Genomic DNA, 21,103 nt, shown 5'->3' with positions numbered 1-21,103 from the left:
GACTGAAAGGAGGTCTAGTCTCCCTCCACAATATAGATCAAGAGGCTACTGCTTGGCTTGAGAAATTTCCATTCGCTAAATAAATAAATCTTACATGAATGTTTTTTATTTACAAACTTTACAAATGTTTCACATTAAATGTAGTCATACACAGTTGCACAGTATTTGGAAATTGAACAAATCAACTGTTCTTACGGTGCAAAGATGAGTTTTCTTTGAAATACAGCAGCACACACAATGTGTAACGTGTAAATGAGCAAACAATACAACTCCAAGTCCATTTATTAACTGTTCAGGAGCTTTCAGTCACATCACATGCTCCATATCAGCGGATAATATCCATGACAACAGGGCAAACTCAATCTCCTCAATTAATGTTCGAACAGTTACAAATTTAAACACTTCACAGCCTGTTACATCCTTCTCTCCACATACATACATAAAACTGGGGAACTGGGATGTATTTGCTGTAAAAAAAAAAAAAAGGGGCCATAGCATAAAGCCTTAGGTTGATAACAATATCACAGATAACATTCTGCACATTTTTATAAGGTTTTCTCTTGTGCTCTAAAAAAAAATAGGGTTAAGACAATTGACTGAATGTGTGAATGAGTTTATATAGAAACACTTCTAGAAAAGCTAAAAACTAAATCTATAAGAAAAAACGTTCGTCATCCCTTTATGACAACAGAAGAACCATTTCATCATATTTATGTTGGTGTATGATGATAGTAACAGGTTAAAAAGCTCCTCTTGAGGTCAGGAGCTTCATTGGCTGCAAGACCCATCAGTCATCAGACCAACTGCTTGCTATTGGCTGGGTCTATAGATAGAAGAGAGAGGCAGGCCCTTCCTTTCAACACAGGCTCTTGTTGGCTATTGTAGGCTGTGGAGAGGACATGAAAGCTTGAATTGGCTCAAGTGGGGTGTCAATCAAAAGGTCAGAGAGTTCAACCACCACTTTGATATCTCCCTATCGGCAATATTTTCATGCAAACTGAAGTTATTATGGACTGTACATGGAGAAATAAGAATATTTAAAATGATGCAATGATAGTCTGCAGAAATCCTCAGCGCAATAATGTATTTGGACTAAAAATTTCACTAGTTGTGGATTGTCTGGACCTTTGTGAATGTATCAGGACCATTTTTTGTTGAAATATTATCGATCTGTGGATTATGATGAAGCATAATGGGTAAGTTATAACTGTTTGTTTGTTGTTTGTCTGACAGACGCAATTTTTGTACCTGCTGTGGTGGTTGTATCTTGGAATGGTCCACATCAATCAAACTGAATGTACTGTAGCTTTCTAATGACATGTCGTAAAAGTAAACCACATAAACAAAGCAGTTGTTTACATATTATGATTATCTAATAAACCATACAAAGGCCTGCCTGTATGGTTAAGAGAAAAAAGCAAAACACTGCACCATTAAGACTAAATGCATAAATATTCAGGGCTACACACTCTGATAGCCGCTGTCTGTGATGATTGGCATAGACTGGTCAGCAGAGATCAAAGGGAGAATCGGTCTCTGGAGCTCAGAGGGACACTGGTAACTCTGGACATTGTTCATGAAACCTGGAGTCATCTTGGTGAATGTTTCCTCTGGACGTTTGTTCAATTGTGGCTCCTCCTCACCACTTCTCTCTTCTGAAAACAAAATATCAGGCTGCTCCACCAGATTCTGAAACGACTGGTAGTTGTCATCCACTAGAGGAAAGCTGAGTGCGCCTGCAGGCACTGATTTTGCAACCTGCAAGCACGTATTTTCATCACAAACAACTTCCCCTTCAGTTTTTCCATGTGGCTTTGTCGCACCACAGTCCATCTCATTGAAGGACATTGGGCTGGTGCCACTAGAGGTGGAGAACAAACTGGAGGCTTCTGAAAATGACCCAAAATCTGCATTGCGTTGCTCATATGGCATCTCTGTTGCTATTGGAAATGAAACTACTGGTTGTGACTTCACAAATGAACAAGCTGATGCCTGCTGGTCGACACAGGTCACATCGTCACCGGCACAAGGATGGTATGTAGAGTCACGCAGCATATCAGCCTGCGTCTGGACTTTGGAGCAGTTTGTCGTCGTCTCCTGTGAGCAGCTTGAAATGAAATAGGTTTTATTGTTAAAGCAAGATGATCCAGACCTCATGTCGTCAGCTCGGACACCACGAGGGTGGTATGAAGGAGAAAGCAGACCACTGTCTTTGTTTACTTCTGGATTAAGTGAAACAGTGGTCAAAGGTGATATCGGGCTGATGTTGGGGAAAGCTTTAACAAGGGCATCCTGAACACCAGCGATGATGTCAGCAGGCTCGGTGTGAGAACAATTGAGACAAGAAGAGCCAGTACTGATCCCACTGCTTTGTTGAGGGCTCCCACTGCTGGTGTCTCGCATTGACTCTGACCTGGATACAGAGAAACAGTTTACTTAACCTGCCAATATGATCACATATAACCCCTAAAGGCAATGTGTCATATTGTTGATGCACTAATGCAGCCACACTAACCAAGGTTTGCTGTCGTCTGGAACAAAGGGCTCAACACAGATAGAGGAGATGGTGGGTGGCACTGGCTTCAAGAGCTGCAACAAGGAGGATAAAAAATGATTAAACCAATAGATCTGACATTTTTCAGTTAAAAGTTTTAGTCAATTTCTGATTTCACATGAACTATTTAAAAGTGTAGAAAAACCTTTTCAAATTGGCTTCATGTTTCTGGAACTATCTTTACACATTTAAAATTACAGTCATTAAGAGTCATGGATGTTTTGGTGACACCCATGACCCATGCCAGTCACAGCAAGTGCAGTTAAATACTACAGCAAATGCCTGTTGAGTAGCTACTTTGACACAAACACAACACTACCCAGAGGTCATGACCATAGGTGAGGGTTGGGACGTAGATGGACCAGTAAATGGAAAGCTTTGTCTTCTTCTTCTCAGCTCCTGCATTACTGCAGAAGCCACACCAAACCGCCGATCCATCTCACGCTCCATTCAACCCTCACCCATGTACAAGACCCCGAGATACTTGAACTTCCTTGCTTGAGGCAGTAACTCTCCCATTCTTCATTGCAACAGGCTTCTTGTCCTATGAGATTCTTGGGCCGTCCTTCATGCATTGCTTTTTTGAGGTCTATCCACACATTTTTAAAGATGTTTCGGTCAGGGGACTGTGAGGGCCATGGCAAAACCTTCAGCTTGTGCCTCTTGATGTAGTCCATTGTGGATTTCGGTGTGTGTTAAGGATCATTGTTATCCTCTCTTCATCTTCAGCTTTTTTACAGATTGTGTGATGTTGCCTCCAAGATTTGCTGGAATTTAACTAAATCCATTCTTCCTTCAACCTGTGAAATATTCCCCGTGCCACTGACTGCAACACAGGTCCAAAGCATGATGATCCACCCCGATGTTTAACAGTTGGACAGGTGTTCTTTTCATGAAATTCTGCACCTTTCTTTCTTCAAACATATCTTTGCTTATTGCGTTCACAAAGTTATATTTTAACTTCATCACTCCACAGGACTTGTTTCCAAAAAGCATCAGGCTTGTTTAGATGTTCCTTTGCAAACTTCTGATGCTGAATTTTGTGGTGGGGACGCATGTAAGGTTTTCTGCTAATGACTCTTCCATGACAGTCATATTTGTACGGGTGTAGCAGCACAGTAGAACAGTGCACCACCACTTCAGAGTCTGCTAAATCTTTCTGCAGGTCTTTTGCAGTCAAACAGGGTTTTGGTTTGCCTCTTTAGCAATCGTACATGCAACACTCTCGGTAAGTTTTCTTGGTCTTGCAGTCCTCAGCTTGACCGCCACAGTTCCTGTTTACTGCCATTTCCCAATTATATTACAAACTGAGGAAACAGCTGCCTGAAAACACTTTGCTATCTCCTTATAACCTTCTCCTGCTTTGTGGGCATCAATTATTTTAGCTTCCAGAGTGCTAGGCAACTGTTCAGATGAGCCCAATGCTGCTGATTGGCAGGAGTCAGAAAGCTTTGGAATTTGCATCATCTGGCCTTTCCTAACAATTACTGCCATAACCCTGCCAAGATAATTAAAGTCTGAGACCCTGGTAAAAGTTGTCTGAGAGCTCAAATGTCTTGGGGTGCACAAACCTTTGCATGGTGCTCCTGTTTTTTTCCACTCAAAAACTGAACAAAACAAAAATAAAACACTTATCTTGCTTAAATTGTTGAAAAGCATTTTTTATCTTTAACTTCATGCCTTTTGGAGATCGGTTTATCTTCTACTTACTTAACTATTCACAATAAACGGAATTTTGACCAGAGGTGCCCAAACTTTTGCATGCCACTGTGTACTATTTATGTGTAACTGGGCAAAATAAAAAGATGCAACAATTAAAGCTGCTACTGGGGGTAGGGAAAACAACTTCAAGTTCACATCACTAGGTGACTCACCTCCTGCTCACTTGGGTGTGTAATTAGAAGTTTGGGATTTGGACATTTGGCAACTGTTTCCCACCACTTTGTTTTGAGCCTAAAATTAATTGCACAAATAAATAAACAAAGATTACACACATGACACCTGAACACAACACAGGAGTTACAGTATTTAAAGGAAAAGACTTGTATATGTAATTCACTAACAGAGAAACAACACCAAGACAATATTTTCTCTGCATGACTTACTTTACATAACAGCAATATGCAGCAATGCTGATGATGACTGCAGCAACACTGAGGCTGATGATGATAACCAAGGGCAGGATGTAAGCGGCCATAGCTGTGAATAGAAACATGTATGAGGTCAGTTTGGAAGCACATTCAGCGCCCCAGGCAAGATTCAAATATGGCTCCGTTTTCTAAGCCCAAAGTTCTCTGGAAGCATAAATATGTTCTGTTCACTTGTGGTTGTGGTCAGTACCAAATCAAGCAAAAGGGAAAACAGTAGAGCATCTTGAACATGCTCACACGCTGTAGAGAATGTGGGTGGGGAGGGAGGTCCCTTAGGGTGCAGCAATGGGTTTGCACATGATTGCGGAGCAACACAGAAAGACAGACAGGACATGAGTCTAGCTAATAGATCCATGAGTCAGTCACCAAGTCACAGAACAAATACTATGAGACAGTCATGACATTTATCTGAAATTATTATTTCACCCCTTGTTTTATCAGTGTGTGGGAAACACCTCCTCATTCATTTCAATGAGGCCACTGAGTTTGCGCAGTGTGCGTTCTTTAGTGGAGGAGGTCCAATTTTTGCCACAGTGCAACACTGATGCCAAATAAGTACATGCAGCGCACATTCTTGGTAGATCACTCATTTTTTTATTGTAAATAGCCGTCAGATCCTGGGCCAGATCCAACATGGATAGAGGCAAACAAATGTGCTGCATCTCAAAATTTCTTTTAAGAATGTTTTTGGTTTTGTGTTTTGTTTTTTTGTTTTTTTTTATATGTTAGTGTCATGAGAAGAACAAGGAAAGCTAGATTAGACAAACAACATATTTCACCTTCTAAATGGATTATAAGTATGTGAAAGGAATCTTATCATGCCTAAGAAATATACAGTTCACTTAAACATAAAAAGCAACAGATAAAGACTGAAAAGATGACACTTACGGGTTGTGAATTCCCACTCTTCACTACTGTCACTGAACTTGCCACTCCTGTTTGTGTAGCTTCTCACACAGACTGCATATGTTTTGCTCGGCTCCAGGTCTTCACCAGGTATTTCATAGTAATTCTGTCCTTCGAACGTAGTCGGTTTGACAGGTTTAATAACCTGGGATGAAGAAAAAAGAATTATCTTTTTTAACTTAATGGCAAACTGATATAATCACATACCAATGACTAAGTCTACATCTCCAGTACAAATGATCTCAGTGTTAAACAGTGTATGTATAATGGCTCCTACCTTTTGTGTGTCTCCTTTTATATGGTAAATCACCTCAGCGGTCAAGTCTTCACTGAAAAAGCCCTGGTGGTTTGTTTTCCACAGGATTTGAAAATTCCCATTAGATTCTTTCACTGAGGTGATTGTTGGGGTTCTGGGCTTTACTGCAGAAAAAACAGAGATAAGAGAAATACATTTTACATCCATGGATCTGGATCAGTCTATTTCCTGCAGATGCTGATTAGATTTATGGACTTTCAGAGAAGTTACACTTACTGCTGTCTCTGATGCTGATGATTTTGGACTCCATGCTTTTGCCTCCTTTCCAAACTGTGGCTAAGTGAGTATACACCGGGTCAAGTGTCATTTCGTCTAAAGTGCAACAACACTGTCCCATGCCACACTGTGCGGGATTGCAATGCCTCATCCTGTGTAATACAAGATAAGATACATTATGTTCTGAATGTATTAAATATCACTGGCTGCTCCGGATGATTCAGTTGATTTTTATTATTAGGTTTACATATGAAGGAAATCAACTCAATCGACATTATTTAATTAAATCAATAAGCACTCAGAAGTAAGCCCATACATATAAACTTTAATAATTCACTGGCTCTGTAGTGAAACATAACAACAACACCATATCCATACCCATTGTCGTAGTGGCTCTGGAGAGTCACACTGTATCCCTCACAGTTTTGCGCGTCAAAGTGGCAAAACATTAAGTCTACATAGTCGTTGGTACAGTCAAGATTTAGGCCTGAAACAGACATTACACCAAGAGATTAGTTGTGAGAATGAGTTATTGTATAGACCATATTAACGTTGTTTACATTATGCACTGTACGTACCGGAGAGAGCTGCTGCGATGTTCCCTAATATAAGCAGGACAAATGATATCCTGTGAACGCGACTGAAAACAAACACAATAGCAGACAGTCGTTACGTTAATTGACTGATTAAAGTAACGCAGACCGTTTCCAAGAGTCGACATTACCTCCTTAGCTCCATGCCGAAACGCTTTGATTCACTTCAACTTCGAAAACAAAACTCCCACTCAGCCTCGATACATGCCGTGTTAGAGTTTACTGTGTCCGTGGGTGCCCTGCACAGTCTCACGCAGTCTTCCTGATATGGAGAGCTCGAATGGGAAATGTTGCGCCACTAAATTACGGGAAGACCGTCCTACTCTGCCTTCCTGAAAGAGCGCAGAAAAGGCAACACACCCTGTTCAGCCGACAGCAGCTAGAAATGGAGAAACTTTATTACCACAGTAAAATAAGAATTAGTGAATTGTGGATGAACGTAGGCCTATAACCGCTGGGGAATAATCCACGCCTGAATATGCACTTAACTGAGGGACATTGCATAGCCACATCTCTGACAGTAGTCTTTCAACTTCAGTTCCATGTATTAGATTGTATTTCATGTTATCCAGCAGACCAACACACCCAGCCAACATTTGTATGTGGGGCCCACGTGGGTATAAACTGGGCTGAAAAATGGGATCTATATGCCTATGCCAACTGCCCACATGAGTGGGGTTACCCAAGTGGGTACTCATCTGGGTAAACCTACCTATATGGGGATATCTGCTGCACCTTGCACATGGATAGCTTATGTAATATTTCACCTGCTTTTTCTTTAAGGCACATTTCTCCTGCAGCAGTTTATGCTTTGGCCGCTGCTCAGCTGCAGAACACTTGGAGAATAGGAATCATATTTTTTTCCACGTGTTTTCACGTGGTTTCAGTCTTTTGATAAACATATTGGCCGTATACCACCTTTCATTAAAGTTTCAATGTCTTTATGTGTCTCAGACATGAAAACATAAATATATTTCTTTTTAATTTAACCTTTCCTGTTTCCATTTTAAATGAAAGCCCTCTGACAACCCATGTACAGTATATCTGTAACAGGGTCAGTTATACAGCAGTAATATGTGTAACAAAGTCAAATGTACATTTGTAATATTAAGTATTATAAGTACACAAAATTTGTTTCAGTTGTTACTACCTGACATGCGTAGGCCTCCATAGTCAATATGTGGAATGTCTGAGACTCAGTTTCTGTGCCCCTGTGTTCACCTTTGGGGGTACCCCACCTATGAAGGGGTGTCTCCTGCCTTGCCTCTCCCCTTTTGCTGTTGTGCTCCGTGGGAGAGGGGCTAGAGTTTATGTGGTTGTATTACATTTAAGTAGAGACCTCATCTAGGGGCATTCTACCGAATGTGTGCAAAGTTGGACTGGAAATATTTTGAAATTTTGTATGTTTTATTTCCAAAACTTTGTCCCTATATAGATATATTGTACCATATGTAAAGGTCACATATAGTAAAATGACTGTACATTTTTATACTGTATTTTCAGACTGTTTTGGAATGTTTTTCCTCTCCCAAAATTTGTCACTACCGAAACATATAGTATTATATTATACAAAAAATATATATCAACCTGTTATGCTTGTTCCTTCCATTGTTTAAAGATTTAAATTTTTACAAATTTTGACTGAAGATTTTCACAATTAAATCTATAAAAATTAATTTTTTAACAAATTTTGAAGTTCAAATTATAGAATTCTTCAAAATCTAAATGCAATCTTTCTTTGTAAAATGCATAATGCTGATCAGATTGATTTCAGAGTTAATAATTGATGAAACAGAACATAAATGTAACCGATTAGCATCATAATACTTTAGCTGATAACTCAGTATACTTTATTTTTTACAAAACACCCAGTATTTCAGTAGTGACTGCACTGTTTCGGTAGTGACTGTCCTGTTTCGGTAGTGACCATTATACTGTTTTTAAGGTTGCATCGTATTTCCTCAAATGTATGCCTTATGGTGGGAATATTACAAATTCAAAGACAAATGTTTTGTGGTCAATAAAACAATTTAATTTTTGAGAGGGCAGAGCAGAGTAGAGTAGAGCGGAGCAGAGTAGAGCAGAGTAGAGTAGAGTGGAGAAGAGTATAGTGGAGCAGAGTATAGTAGAATAGAGCAAAGCAGAGCAGAGTATAGTAGAGTAGAGCAAAGTAGAGCAGAGTAGAGCAGAATAGAGTAGAGCAGAGAAGAGCAAAGTAGAGTAGAGTAGAACAGAGCAGAGCAGAATAGAGTAGAGCATAGTAGAGTAGAGCAGAATATAGAATAGAGCAGAGCATAGTAGAGCAGAGCAGATTATAGAATAGAGCAGAGTACAGTAAAGTAGAGCAGAGCAGATTATAGAATAGAGCAGAATATAGTAGAGTAGAGCAGATTATAGAATAGAGCAGAGCATAGTAGAGTAGAGCAGAGCAGCGCAGAATAGAGTAGAGTAGAGCATAGTAGAGTAGAGCAGAGTAGACTAGAGCAGATTAGTGCAAAGTAGAGCAGAGTAGAACAGAACAGAGCAGAGTAAAGCAGAGTAGAGCAGAGTAGAACAGAACAGAGTAGAGCAGAGTATAGTAGAGCATAGTAGAGTAGAGCAGAGTAGACTAGAGCAGATTACTGCAAAGTAGAGCAGAGTAGAACAGAACAGAGTAGAACAGAGTATAGTATAGTAGAGCATAGTAGAGTAGAGCAGAGTAGACTAGAGCAGATTAGTGCAAAGTAGAGCAGAGTAGAGCAAAGTAGAGCAGAGTAGAACAGAGCAAAGTAGAGCAGAGTAGAACAGAACAGAACAGAGCAGAGTATAACAGAGTAGAGCAGAGTAGAGCAGAGTAGAGCAAAGTGAAGCAGAGTAGGACAGAGCAGAGCAGAGTAGAGTAGAGAAGAGAAGAGTATAGAGTAAAGCAGAGTAGAGTAGACAAGGGTAGAGTAGAGTAGAGCAGAGCAGAGCAGAGCAGAGCATAGAAGAGCAAGACTTTGGACCACAAAACTATGGGGTTTAACTACTGACCATTCCATTTTGTCACTACCGAAATGATCATGTCACTACCGAAACTTTACCATAGGTTTCGGTAGTGACTGTTTCGGTAGTGACATTCCTGGCTATTTTTCAGGATAACTAAAGAATGCTAGCAGTCACATGGCTAACAAGCACATGTTTGAAGAGTTGTTCACACAGAAAAACATAATATTTTGCATAAACCCCCCAAAGCTTTACATAATTGAAGAGAACATGTGTTTGGTAGTGACGGTTTTAAAAGTTACACACTGATTTTCAGACTTTGGAAGACATTTATTTAAAAAATGATGGGAATCAGCGACTTACCATGCTGCCATGTGGGACTGGGGTGCAGTACTACCCCCCTTCTCAAAAATTCAGGGATGTGGCTAAAATCCAGACTCAACCAGAGCATTAAAACTCTTGTGTTTCGGTAGTGACATGAAAACAAGGGACACTATTTTTTTTAGCATAGTTTCTTAATTTAAAAATTAATCCCACAATACATCTAAATCTTTCAGCTTCTGTTTAAACTTAATCACAAAGATGTTTTAAATTACACTTTTGAAAATAATATGAAAAATGTTTTAAGTGTTATTTACATGAATTGAATTTTAGAGGTCAGGGTTGGGGACAGCTACTTCCCAATAGAAAGTACCCTATAAATGGTGATTTTGTATATATTTAGCTTATCACTTTTTCATTTAACGTCCTGGGTTTAAATAGGTCATAACATAATATTTGTAAATATCTATGTCTGAATACTCAATCTTATTATTTTTTGTTGTTTTTTTGTTAAGGGACAGCACTTTGCACAAAATCGGTAGAATGCCCTAGTAAAACAATATAAAATAAAAGCACTTAGACACAGAAAAAAGGAAAAACATTCATAAAAGCAACAACAAGAAGTAAAAAGCAACAAAACCAGAGATACAAATGTAAAACACTGTAAAAACTGTAAAAACTGTTAAAATGTAGAACACACTAATCAGATAAAACAGGAACACCTAGAAGTGAAATATGATACAGTTAAAGACTTGAATTGCCTTTTGGATAAAAATGAGGAAAGCTTTAAATTGTTCTGCATGTTGTTCCACGTTGCAGGTGCACAGTATAAAAAAATGAATTTTCCAAGTTCAGTAAAAACAGCCGGCACCTGGAGTGTAATCCAGTCACTAGACAGAGTTTGGTAAGAGCACACATTACAGTGACGGACTTAGGATGTTTGAAGGGCAGGGGCGAAAAGGAAAAAAAGGGCACCTACTGCGTGACATGGGGCCCCATTGGTGCGCAAGAAGATAGTGTGTCATGTATGGCGAAATGGTCTTCGTCCTTGATTGTTAATTAAGATTATATAGACAATCCAGGCTAAAAGTATGTTTAAAATGTTTATTTTATACACTAAAGAAAAGAAAAGATTTTACACAAAGGAAAACTGAAAATCAGCAAAAAACAAAAAAAACAACATGAGTGTTTGTAGGCTATGTGCTGACTCTCTTGATACCACTCCTTGTGAAATTAAGGGCCCTTTGTTTTTGGATAACTTACAACTGGTTGAAAAGGCCCAACAGAGCAACAGAACTCAACAAATCTCTCAGAGTGGTGGTCTATGCTGTGCTTTTAAAGATGAGCTGGATCGGTGGGAAACATTAAGGACTTCATGACATTTCATTAGAAAGGCATCTGTAGGGAACCTCAACTTTATCCCATTGTAAGTGCACCAAATGTATGACATCACATCTTCACTGGAGGGGCATTCACTAGGAAACCTCCCAACATTCTCACATGTCTTTATAGCACTGCATCCCATTTTCTCTACTGGAAAGGGCACCGTTTGGGCAACTGTCATGTAGTGGCAGCATAGAGGGCACTTTAGAATGGCACCACAACCGTTCACCGTTTAGACCACTGGAAGGGCACCAATAAGGCACTGCATCACATATCATCCACTAACAGACAATCATTAAGACACATTATTGAATTTTCTTGTTGTTTTCCATGTGAAGGGCAGCCGATAGGGCACATCCTCTGGTTTCGTCACTCAAGAGGGCAGCCAATAGGGAACATTGTCTTGTTTTGATCACTCAAGAGGGCAGCCAAAAGGGCACATCCGCTCTTTTTCATCGTTCAAGAGGGCAGCTGATAGGGCGCATCCTCTCATTTTCGCCACTCAAGAGGGCAATACAGCGCAGCGTTTTCAACCGAGGCGGCACCAGGTAGAGTTTTGTTTATTGCTAACTAGTTCACTTGCTGACTATTAGAAAGTAAAATTGATGGGTCGTGTAAGGTACAGATTATTGCTGTACTGCCCGATTTTCATTTGTATTTGTAACAATTTGAAATAAAAGATTTATTATCCTGTGTCTGCTGTCTGAAAGTGATTTGATCCACAGCAAAACTTTCTGCCCCCAGGTGTGTATGCATGTGTTTGTATTGGTTTGTATTAGTTGTAAGATGGAGGGGTCTACCTGGTCCAGCCAGCTGACTCCTGGATACCTCCCAGACTGAATCTGCTCCTCCAGCCACGGCCTCAGCCTCAGCCGGCCTGGTTGCTGCATGCTGCAGTCCCGGCTTCAGGTGTGCAGAAAGGTGTGGTCGCGTCACCGGCTTCACAGGAGTTCCAGCAATAACAGAAAATTTCTCAGGAGCTCAGATTTGATCAGAGATTACTCCAAGACACCCCTCCTCTGCTGCGTTCTTCCAATCAAACACCTCACACTTAATCCTGCTCCTTCTCCAATGACCTTCCTCGCTGCTTGAGTGGCTCCTCCAGTTACAGGAAATACTGCATCTACTGTATGTTCTCTTCATGACAGAGACGGGAGAGGTGGAGTATTATGGAGTGGAGATCTGTGAAGGTCCTTGTAACGATATTTAATGCTTTTCTTGCAGGTCTACATGCTGAGTGTGTACAGGGCTGTGGATTTAACACTGCTAACACTTGTTCAAAGTCACCTGAAGGGTTTAAGTCAGTGCTACGTTGATGGGAAGTTTCTGTGACTGCAGTGAAAGAGTGTGTTCATGTAAGACCACCAGGTGGCAGCAGAGTTCATGCTGTGTCTGAGCTGCTTTACACTGTGACAGTGCCTTCACTTTGGCTACCCTCTAAACATGTGCCTCCTGTTAACACTGTTCACATTTTTCAAACATGCAGAACATGCAGTTTGATGCAATATTATATACAGTGCATAGTTACATTATCAAATGAATCTTGGAAATGACTATATACTCTATATTATCCATCCATCCATCCATCCATCCATCCATTTTCTAACCGCTTATCCTCTTGAGGGTCACAGGGGGGCTGGAGCCTATCCCAGCTGACATTGGGCGAGAGGCAGAGTAGACCCTGGACAGGTTGCCAGACTATCGCAGGGCTGACACATAGAGACAGACAACCTACTACTACACACCTACTAATAACTACTAATTTAGAGTCACCAATAAACCTGCATGTCTTTGGACTGTGGGAGGAAGCGGGAGTGCCCAGAGAAAACAAACTCCACACAGAAGGGCTCCGCCAACCTAGAGTTTAAACTCTCCACCCAGTGTTTGAGTCAGGAACCCTCTTGCTGTGAGGCAACAATGCTAACCACCGCACCAACATGCTGCCTAACAATATTGTTATTATGAACTTATTTGAAATATTCCTCCCTAAATTACAAGCCACCCTGATACCCAATTTCAACAGAAAACATATCTATGTCGTTCTAAGGAGGGACATTTGTGGTAGTCTTTATGCCATCTTTCACAAGTTCCTACCAGTGAAGCTGTAAATTTTCTTTGAACATGACTTGGCATGTTTGTGTGCAAAAAATTAAACTCCTATTGGGCCAGTTTATTCAAATTTGCCATGCAGTTAGTTTAAGTGTTTGCAGATATATCTATGATAACTTTGGTCACATGCACACGCCAACACTGAACTCTCTTTATGCTGCTGCTACCTGTGTGTCCTGCTTGCTTAGTGTCATTCTATACGTATATATTGGATATATATGTATATACTGCTTTTAACAACTGTTTGTTCTTTTCTAATCTTTTAACAGCCCTCGTTTTGTTTTTAAGCCTTTTTAACTACAAAGGAAAATAGCCTCTTTTTTACTATGTGTATTAATTAATTTGCACTGTCCTTTCTCTCACATAAGATAAAAATTAAAAAAGCAAACAATACTGTTGAGGTGGAAATTGCATGTTTTACATTGTGACATTAAAAGCTGTGAAGTAATGTATCTCTGAAGCAAACACAACTCAAGATAATATGAACAGATTTTATTTTAACAACATTTACACATTGTTTTGTTTCCAAGAGTATCAACATCTCTTTACACGTTTATAGTAAAATGACTTTCCAAGAGTTCCATGTATTTGCTGCGGTTTGAAGGTGACGTGTGCTTCTGTGGAATTAGCTCAGCTGTTCCATGGAAGAGAAATGAGGAAGTAATTTCATAACCCTGAAAAGCACAAGGTCATTATGACAGCTGATTGTTGTGACTTGTTTCAGACGCAGGGTTCAGTTTATTCGGATGTAATTTTCCTTAAAAGCTCAGTACTGCCAGCTCGGTATGCTGTTCTCTAGCAATGGCTCCTCTGGTCAAATCAAATTCAGAGAGAGAGACTGAAATAATTTAACATAAATGACTCATCTGTTACCTAACATTACACTGAAGTCTTACTAATGCTGTAATAGCTGGTTATACATGATACACAGTGACAGTGTGCGCTACATATTTAAGTAATACATTTCCAATGAGCTATGAGTTGAATATGACATATTATTATGTACAAAGTTTACAAATGTTTCACATCAAATGCGGTCATACACAGTCACAAAATATTTACAAACTGAACAAATCAGCTGTTCTTAAGGTGCAAAGCTGAGTTTTCTTCTTTCTCCCCATCAAAATGTGCGACAGCCTTTAAAACAGTCATGTCACAGATGAGCAAACAAAACAACTCAAAGTCCATTTATTAAGTGTTCAGGAGCTTTCAGACACATCACATGCTCTTCATCAGCAGACGTCTAAACTAAATGGATCTTGAGGTGAGCTTTTTGGTGCCTTTTTTAAGTTTAATTAATGTTTTAACAGACGTTATATTACAAATTTCAGCACTTTACAGTCTGTTACATCCTTCTCACCCACTCTCCCATCTTCTTCATTTGTCAACAGTGTTTCTCAATAGCTTAAAGGGGACCCTCGTGGAATCTTGGCTGCTGATGATCTTTCCACAGTTTCGAATCATATTCCTGCTTGAACATGTCCAATTTTGCTTTAGAAGCTTTTACTGATGATATCTTACTCTAGAAAGGGCTGTAAAAAATTTGATTACTTTAATTCCCCCTGCTGCAAAGACAGAGTTACAGAAGACCTGGAAATGCTGACCAACTACAGCAGACAATATGGGGAAAATAAAGTGTGTTTTTTCTTTTAATTAAAGATTGTAAACATGTTCTAGTAGACACCCAAAATACAAGTATGAACTTGAAAATAAGCATAATATAACCTTCTTAAAGAAGTGAAAAAATCACACAAGAAATGAATGCATATATATTCAGGGCTACACACTCTGATAGCCGCTGTCTGTGATGACTGGCATAGACTGCTCAGCAGGGATCAAAGGGAGAAAGGGTCTCTGGAGCTCAGAGGGACACTGGTCACCCTGGAAACTGTTCATAAAACCTGGAACAGCTGGGCCTAAGAAGCTTTGAGGCATCTTGGTGAATGTTTCCTCTGGACATTTGTTCAACTGTGGCTCCTCCTCACCACTTCTCTCCTCTGAAAACAAAATATTAGGCTGCTCCACCAGATTCTGAAAGGACTGGTAGTTGTCATCCACTAGAGGAAAGCTGAGTGCGCCTACAGGCACACTGCCATAGCAAGGATTTTCATCATATACGAATTCCCCTTCAGTTTTTCCATGTGGCTTTGTCGCCTCATCGAAGCTCTCGCACCTGGTCTCAACTCTGGAGACCGGATCACATGATGCCACTGTGCTGGTGCCACTAGAGGTGGAGGACAAACTGGAGGCTTCTGCATCTCCTCCAGTATCTACAGTGCACTGCTGATACGACATTTCCATTGGTATGAGAGATGAAACCACTGGCGAAGTCAAAAGTGAACAAGCTGATGCCTGCTGGTCGACACAGGTCACATCGTCACTGGCACAAGGATGGTATGTAGAGTCACGCAGCATATCAGCCTGCGTCTGGACCTCGGAGCAGTTTGTCGTCATCTCCTTTGAGCAGCTTGGAATGAGGATGGAATAGGTTTTATTGTCAAAGCAAGATGATCCAGAACTCACATCATCAGCTCGGACACCACAAGGGTCGTATGAAGGAGAAAACAGACCACTGTCTTTGTTTACTTCTGGATTAAGTGAAATGGTGGTCAAAGGTGATATCGGGCTGATGTTGGGGAAGGCTTTAACAAGGGCATCCTGAACACCAGCGATGATGTCAGCAGGCTCAGTTTGAGCATAACTGAGACAAGAAGAGCCAGTACTGATCCCACTGCTTTGTTGAGGGCTCCCACTGCTGGTGTCTCGCAGTGACTCCGACCTGGATACAGAGAAACAGTTTACTTAACCTGCCAATATGATCACATATAACCCCTAAAGGCAATGTGTTGTATTGTTGATGCACTAAAGCAGCCACACTAACCAAGGTTTGCTGTCGTCTGGAACAAAGGGCTCAACACAGATAGAGGAGATGGTGGGTGGCACTGGCTTCAAGAGCTGCAACAAGGAGGATAAAAACAATTAAACCAATAGATCTGACAATTTTCAGATGAAGTAGTCAATTTAGAAACACAACATCAAGTTTACAACACTAGGTAACTCACCTCTTGCTCACTTGGATGCATAATGAAAATCTTGGGATTTGGACATTTGGCAACTGTGTCCCACCATTTTGTTTTCACCCTAAAATCAATTGCACAAATAAATGAACAAACAAAGATTACACACATGACACCTGAACACAACACAGTGTTACAGAATTCACTAACAGAAAAAATGCAAAGACAATATTTTCTCTGCATGACTTACTTTACATAACAGCAATATGCAGTAATGCTGATGATGACTGCAGCAACACTGAGGCTGATGATGATAACCAAGGGCAGGATGTAAGCAGCCATAGCTGTGAACAGAAACATGTATGAGGTCAGTTTGGAAATCACTCCATTTTGGTACAGATGACACGCAGTAGAGGCGGTGCCAGACTTAGCACATTCAGCAAGACCCCCTCTGGGTGACACCCTAGGTGGATGCCTATGTCACCTACATTATGATCCTCCACTGAGCAGAGAGATAATCTACAGAGATCCACATGATATATGCCTGTAGTCTTGTGTTTGGTGTATCCACAATGACAGCTTGTGAGACGATTCAACGCCTATTAATACTGTATGTTGCATAAGCCGAGTGCATTATCGCTTTTTTAAAATGCCTTGCAAATACATTTTTGATTTTGAATGACGTTCATATGTGCATAACAATCAGCAGTAATGTTCACAAAGTCCCCATAAAAGACAAAGTAGATGCAAATATGGAATCGTTTTCTAAACCCAACGTTCACTGGAAGCATAAATATGGCAAAACTCTGGTGTTCTGTTCACTTGTGGTTGTGGTCAGTATCAAATCAAGCAAAAGGGAAAACAGTAGAGCATCTTGAACATGCTCACTCGCTGTAGAGAATGTGGGTGGGGAGGGAGGTCCCTTAGGGTGCAGCAATGGGTTTGCACGTAATAGCAGAGCAAAACAGGAAGAGGAGATGAGAGTTCAGTCTGGCTAATAGATCCATGAGTCACACACCAAAACACAGAACAAATACTATGAGACAGTCATGACACTTATCTGAAATGATTATTTCACAATACGTCTTATCAGTGTGTGGGAAACACCTCCTCATTCATTTCAGTGAGGCCACTGAGTTTGCGCAGTGTGCGTTCTGTAGTGGAGGAGGTCCAATTTTTGCCACAATGCAACACTTTGCATGATACCAAATAAGTACATGCAGCGCACATTCTTGGTAGATCACTCATTTTTTTATTCAAAATCTATACTATGCCTTTTTTCCTTTGGAAGATTGTTCACTGGTTTTGTGTTTTCCACGTTAGTGTCATGAAAAGAACAAAGAAAGATCCAGAAAAAGACTGCAAAGGTAACATCAGTGGGCTGTGACATCAGCATACGTCCCAGTCTGTGAACTCTGTGAAAGCCTACATCACTGGGTCAGGTGCGCCACACCAATTGAGTCAATGTCGCGACAGTATTTTCTTTTTGACACTGTGAGCTAATGTTAATACCAACCTAGACAGTAGCACTTGTAGCACTTCCCCTTACTGGAGTAAAAGCTGTCATGGTTCAAGTGACATTTTGGTAGATGCGCTATAATTACTCTGTTCTTTAATATCCTGAACTGCATTTGAATACAGGAAATAGCATCACAACAATATGTTTTGCTATTCTGGGTGAGATTTTAAGTCATGACAAATAGAATTTAGAGTATACATTTTTTAGAGGTTTTAAGGGGTCCTATTTCAAATAATAGTTCAGACACACTTCATATTTCACCTTCTAAATGGATTATAAGTATGTGAAAGGAATCTTATCATGCCTAAGAAATATACAGTGCACTTAAACATAAAAGCAACAGATAAAGACTGAAAAGATGACACTTACGGGTTGTGAATTCCCACTCTTCACTACTGTCACTGAACTTGTCACTCCTGTTTGTGTAGCTTCTCACACAGACTGCATATGTTTTGCTCGGCTCCAGGTCTTCACCAGGTATTTCATAGTAATTCTGTCCTTCGAACGTAGTCGGTTTGACAGGTTTAGTAACCTGGGATGAAGAAAAAAGAATTATATTTTTTAACTTAATGGCAAACTGATATAATCACATACCAATGACTAAGTCTACATCTCCAGTACAAATGATCTCAGTGTTAAACAGTGTATGTATAATGGCTCCTACCTTTTGTGTGTCTCCTTTTATATGGTAAATCACCTCAGCGGTCAAGTCTTCACTGAAAAAGCCCTCGTGGTTTGTTTTCCACAGGATTTGAAAATTCCCATTAGATTCTTTCACTGAGGTGATTGTTGGGGTTCTGGGCTTTACTGCAGAAAAAACAGAGATAAGAGAAATACATTTTACATCCATGGATCTGGATCAGTCTATTTCCTGCAGATGCTGATTAGATTTATGGACTTTCAGAGAAGTTACACTTACTGCTGTCTCTGATGCTGATGATTTTGGACTCCATGATTTTGCCTCCTTTCCAAACTGTGGCTGAGTGAGTCTCCCCCGAGACAAGTATCATTTCGTCTAAAGTGCAACAACACGGTCCCATGCCACACTGTGTGGGATTGCAATGCCTCATCCTGTGTAATACAAGATAAGATACATTATGTTCTGAATGTATTAAATATCACTGGCTGCTCCGGATGATTCAGTTGATTTTTATTATTAGGTTTACATATGAAGGAAATCAACTCAATCGACATTATTTAATTAAATCAATAAGCACTCAGAAGTAAGCCCATACATATAAACTTTAATAATTCACTGGCTCTGTAGTGAAACATAACAACAACACCATATCCATACCCATTGTCGTAGTGGCTCTGGAGAGTCAGATTGTATCCCTCACAGTTTTGCGCGTCAAAGTGGCAAAACATTAAGTCTACATAGTCGTTGGTACAGTCAAGATTTAGGCCTGAAGCAGACATTACACCAAGAGATTAATTGTGAGAATGAGTTATTGTATAGACCATATTAACGCTGTTTACATTATGCACTGTACGTACCAGAGAGAGCTGTGGCAACATTGCCCAAAATAAGCAGGAAAAATGGTATCCGGTTTTGAACTCGACTGAAAACACACAATAGCAGATTTTCGTTACTTTAATGCGATGTATTAGATGATTTAAGTAACGCAGACAATTCCCAAGACTTCGACTTACCTCCTTGACTCCATGCTGCGACATGTAATCCACTTCTTCGGAAAGAAAAATCCAACTCAGCTACGATCCAGTCCGTGGAAAGGCGACCGTCATTCGCTGCGTGCCTCAGTAAACTGCCCGAGCTGTCTTCCTGATCTGAAAGGCTTTTATGGGAAGTGGTGCGCCACTAATTCAGGCCAAGTGCGTCCCACTCTATTTCCTCAAAGTGCAGAGAGAAAGCAAAAGGCCTGCACTTACTGCAGCCGACAGCAGACTTCAGGAGAACAAGTTACTACACACGGATTACCATTATGACGCAAGAAGCTATTACAACTACTTCTCTGACAGTTTTCTGTCAGCCTCTGTTCCACAGATTATATTTCATGTCATCTGGACGACCGACATAGAGTACATGTAAGCCTGGCACAGTGGTCCCCTCGGTGATCCAGGCAGATGGTGCAGTTTACATCACTGAAAATATAAAGCACCATTAGTTTTATTATGTGCTGCGCAACTGAGCCGCAGCCTGCACGCAATAAGGGTTGGTTTAGATTCGGTCACTCTATCTGCAATTCCTTGGAAAGCGAAGGCGTGACCCGCCCTACTCTGCCTCTGATTGGCTTACCTTGACATTCTTACCCTAACCCTAACCAGAGTCCTGATCCTAAACAGTGTCGACCTGGCCTCCAAATCTCCCGCACACCAATCTGATTGAGCATCTTGCGAACTGTTGGTACCCCACCTCACAACTGACAGGTCGCAAATGATCCGAAGCCAGGCAGCACCCCAGTTCCAGACACCATGGTCATGTGTCCATGCCTTGACATGTCAGAGATAAGTCCAATCCAGGGAGGCCCCACCGTGGATTAGGGCTACCTCTGAGGTGTTTTACCTCTGAGGTACCTCTGATGTACCAGCACGTTCCATGGATGCTTGATCAGATTTGGATCTGGGGAAATTGGAGGCCAGGTCGATGCCTTTAGCTTTTTGACAGTAGTAGTAACATTGGAGTAACCTTATTTGGACTCTGTTTAAACCCAGTTTTTGGTATTAAAGGTCCAATGTGAGGCATCAGCTGTCAGAAATGATAGATAATATTCAAAACTATCTTTTCATTAGTTTATAATGACCTGAAAATAAGAATAGCTGTGTTTTTGTAACCTGACAATGAGCCGTTTATATCGACATACAGAGTAGGTCCTCTTCCATGGGGTCCGCCATGATGTTTTACAGTAGCTCAGAATGGACAAAACTCTGGTTCTAGATGTGGACATTCACATTTTTGAATTGGTCACAGTGGTTGTCCTACAAGCTTAGTACACTGAAGTAGTTTCAGTTCTGCAACCTCACCACTAGATGTCACTAAATCCCACACACTGGACCTTAAATGCAGATTTATTACTCTGTCAACTTTCATCTGTCT

The 21,103-nt window shown here is 40.5% G+C and overlaps 1 protein-coding gene across 2 annotated transcripts; it reads right to left on the bottom strand.

Annotated features, from left to right (window-relative positions):
- Positions 1 to 84: 84 nt before the first annotated feature.
- Positions 85 to 20,193, bottom strand: LOC117270543 (uncharacterized). Of its 2 annotated transcripts, XM_078160722.1 has the most exons (14): positions 19,702 to 20,191; positions 19,546 to 19,610; positions 19,346 to 19,454; positions 18,968 to 19,119; positions 18,713 to 18,855; positions 18,418 to 18,580; positions 6,521 to 6,629; positions 6,143 to 6,294; positions 5,888 to 6,030; positions 5,593 to 5,755; positions 4,660 to 4,753; positions 4,429 to 4,507; positions 2,516 to 2,589; positions 85 to 2,413 (listed from the first exon to the last, which is right to left on the bottom strand). In XM_078160722.1, exons 1-14 carry the CDS (start codon positions 19,713 to 19,715, stop codon positions 1,462 to 1,464), a joined length of 2,412 nt encoding a protein of 803 aa, XP_078016848.1. In that variant the 5' UTR covers positions 19,716 to 20,191; the 3' UTR covers positions 85 to 1,461. The 2 variants fall into 2 exon arrangements, with proteins under 2 accessions (XP_078016848.1, XP_078016850.1); XM_078160724.1 differs by lacking the exon at positions 19,346 to 19,454 and having other exon boundaries at positions 19,702 to 20,193.
- Positions 20,194 to 21,103: the final 910 nt, after the last annotated feature.

The sequence above is a fragment of the Epinephelus lanceolatus genome, chromosome 2, assembly GCF_041903045.1.
Source record: "Epinephelus lanceolatus isolate andai-2023 chromosome 2, ASM4190304v1, whole genome shotgun sequence".
Lineage (NCBI taxonomy): Eukaryota > Metazoa > Chordata > Actinopteri > Perciformes > Serranidae > Epinephelus > Epinephelus lanceolatus.
Note: the sequence above shows the minus strand (reverse complement) of the source record. Positions and strands in the feature narration are given on the sequence as shown.

Excerpts from the sequence above, each read along its gene's own strand:
- LOC117270543 (XM_078160722.1), bottom strand. Across the intron at positions 18,856-18,967 it reads CATCAGCATCAGAGACAGCA|TAAAGCCCAGAACCCCAACA; the intron begins GTAAGTGTAACT and ends TTTTTTCTGCAG. Across the intron at positions 4,754-5,592 it reads AGAGTGGGAATTCACAACCC|CTATGGCCGCTTACATCCTG; the intron begins GTAAGTGTCATC and ends TTCTATTCACAG.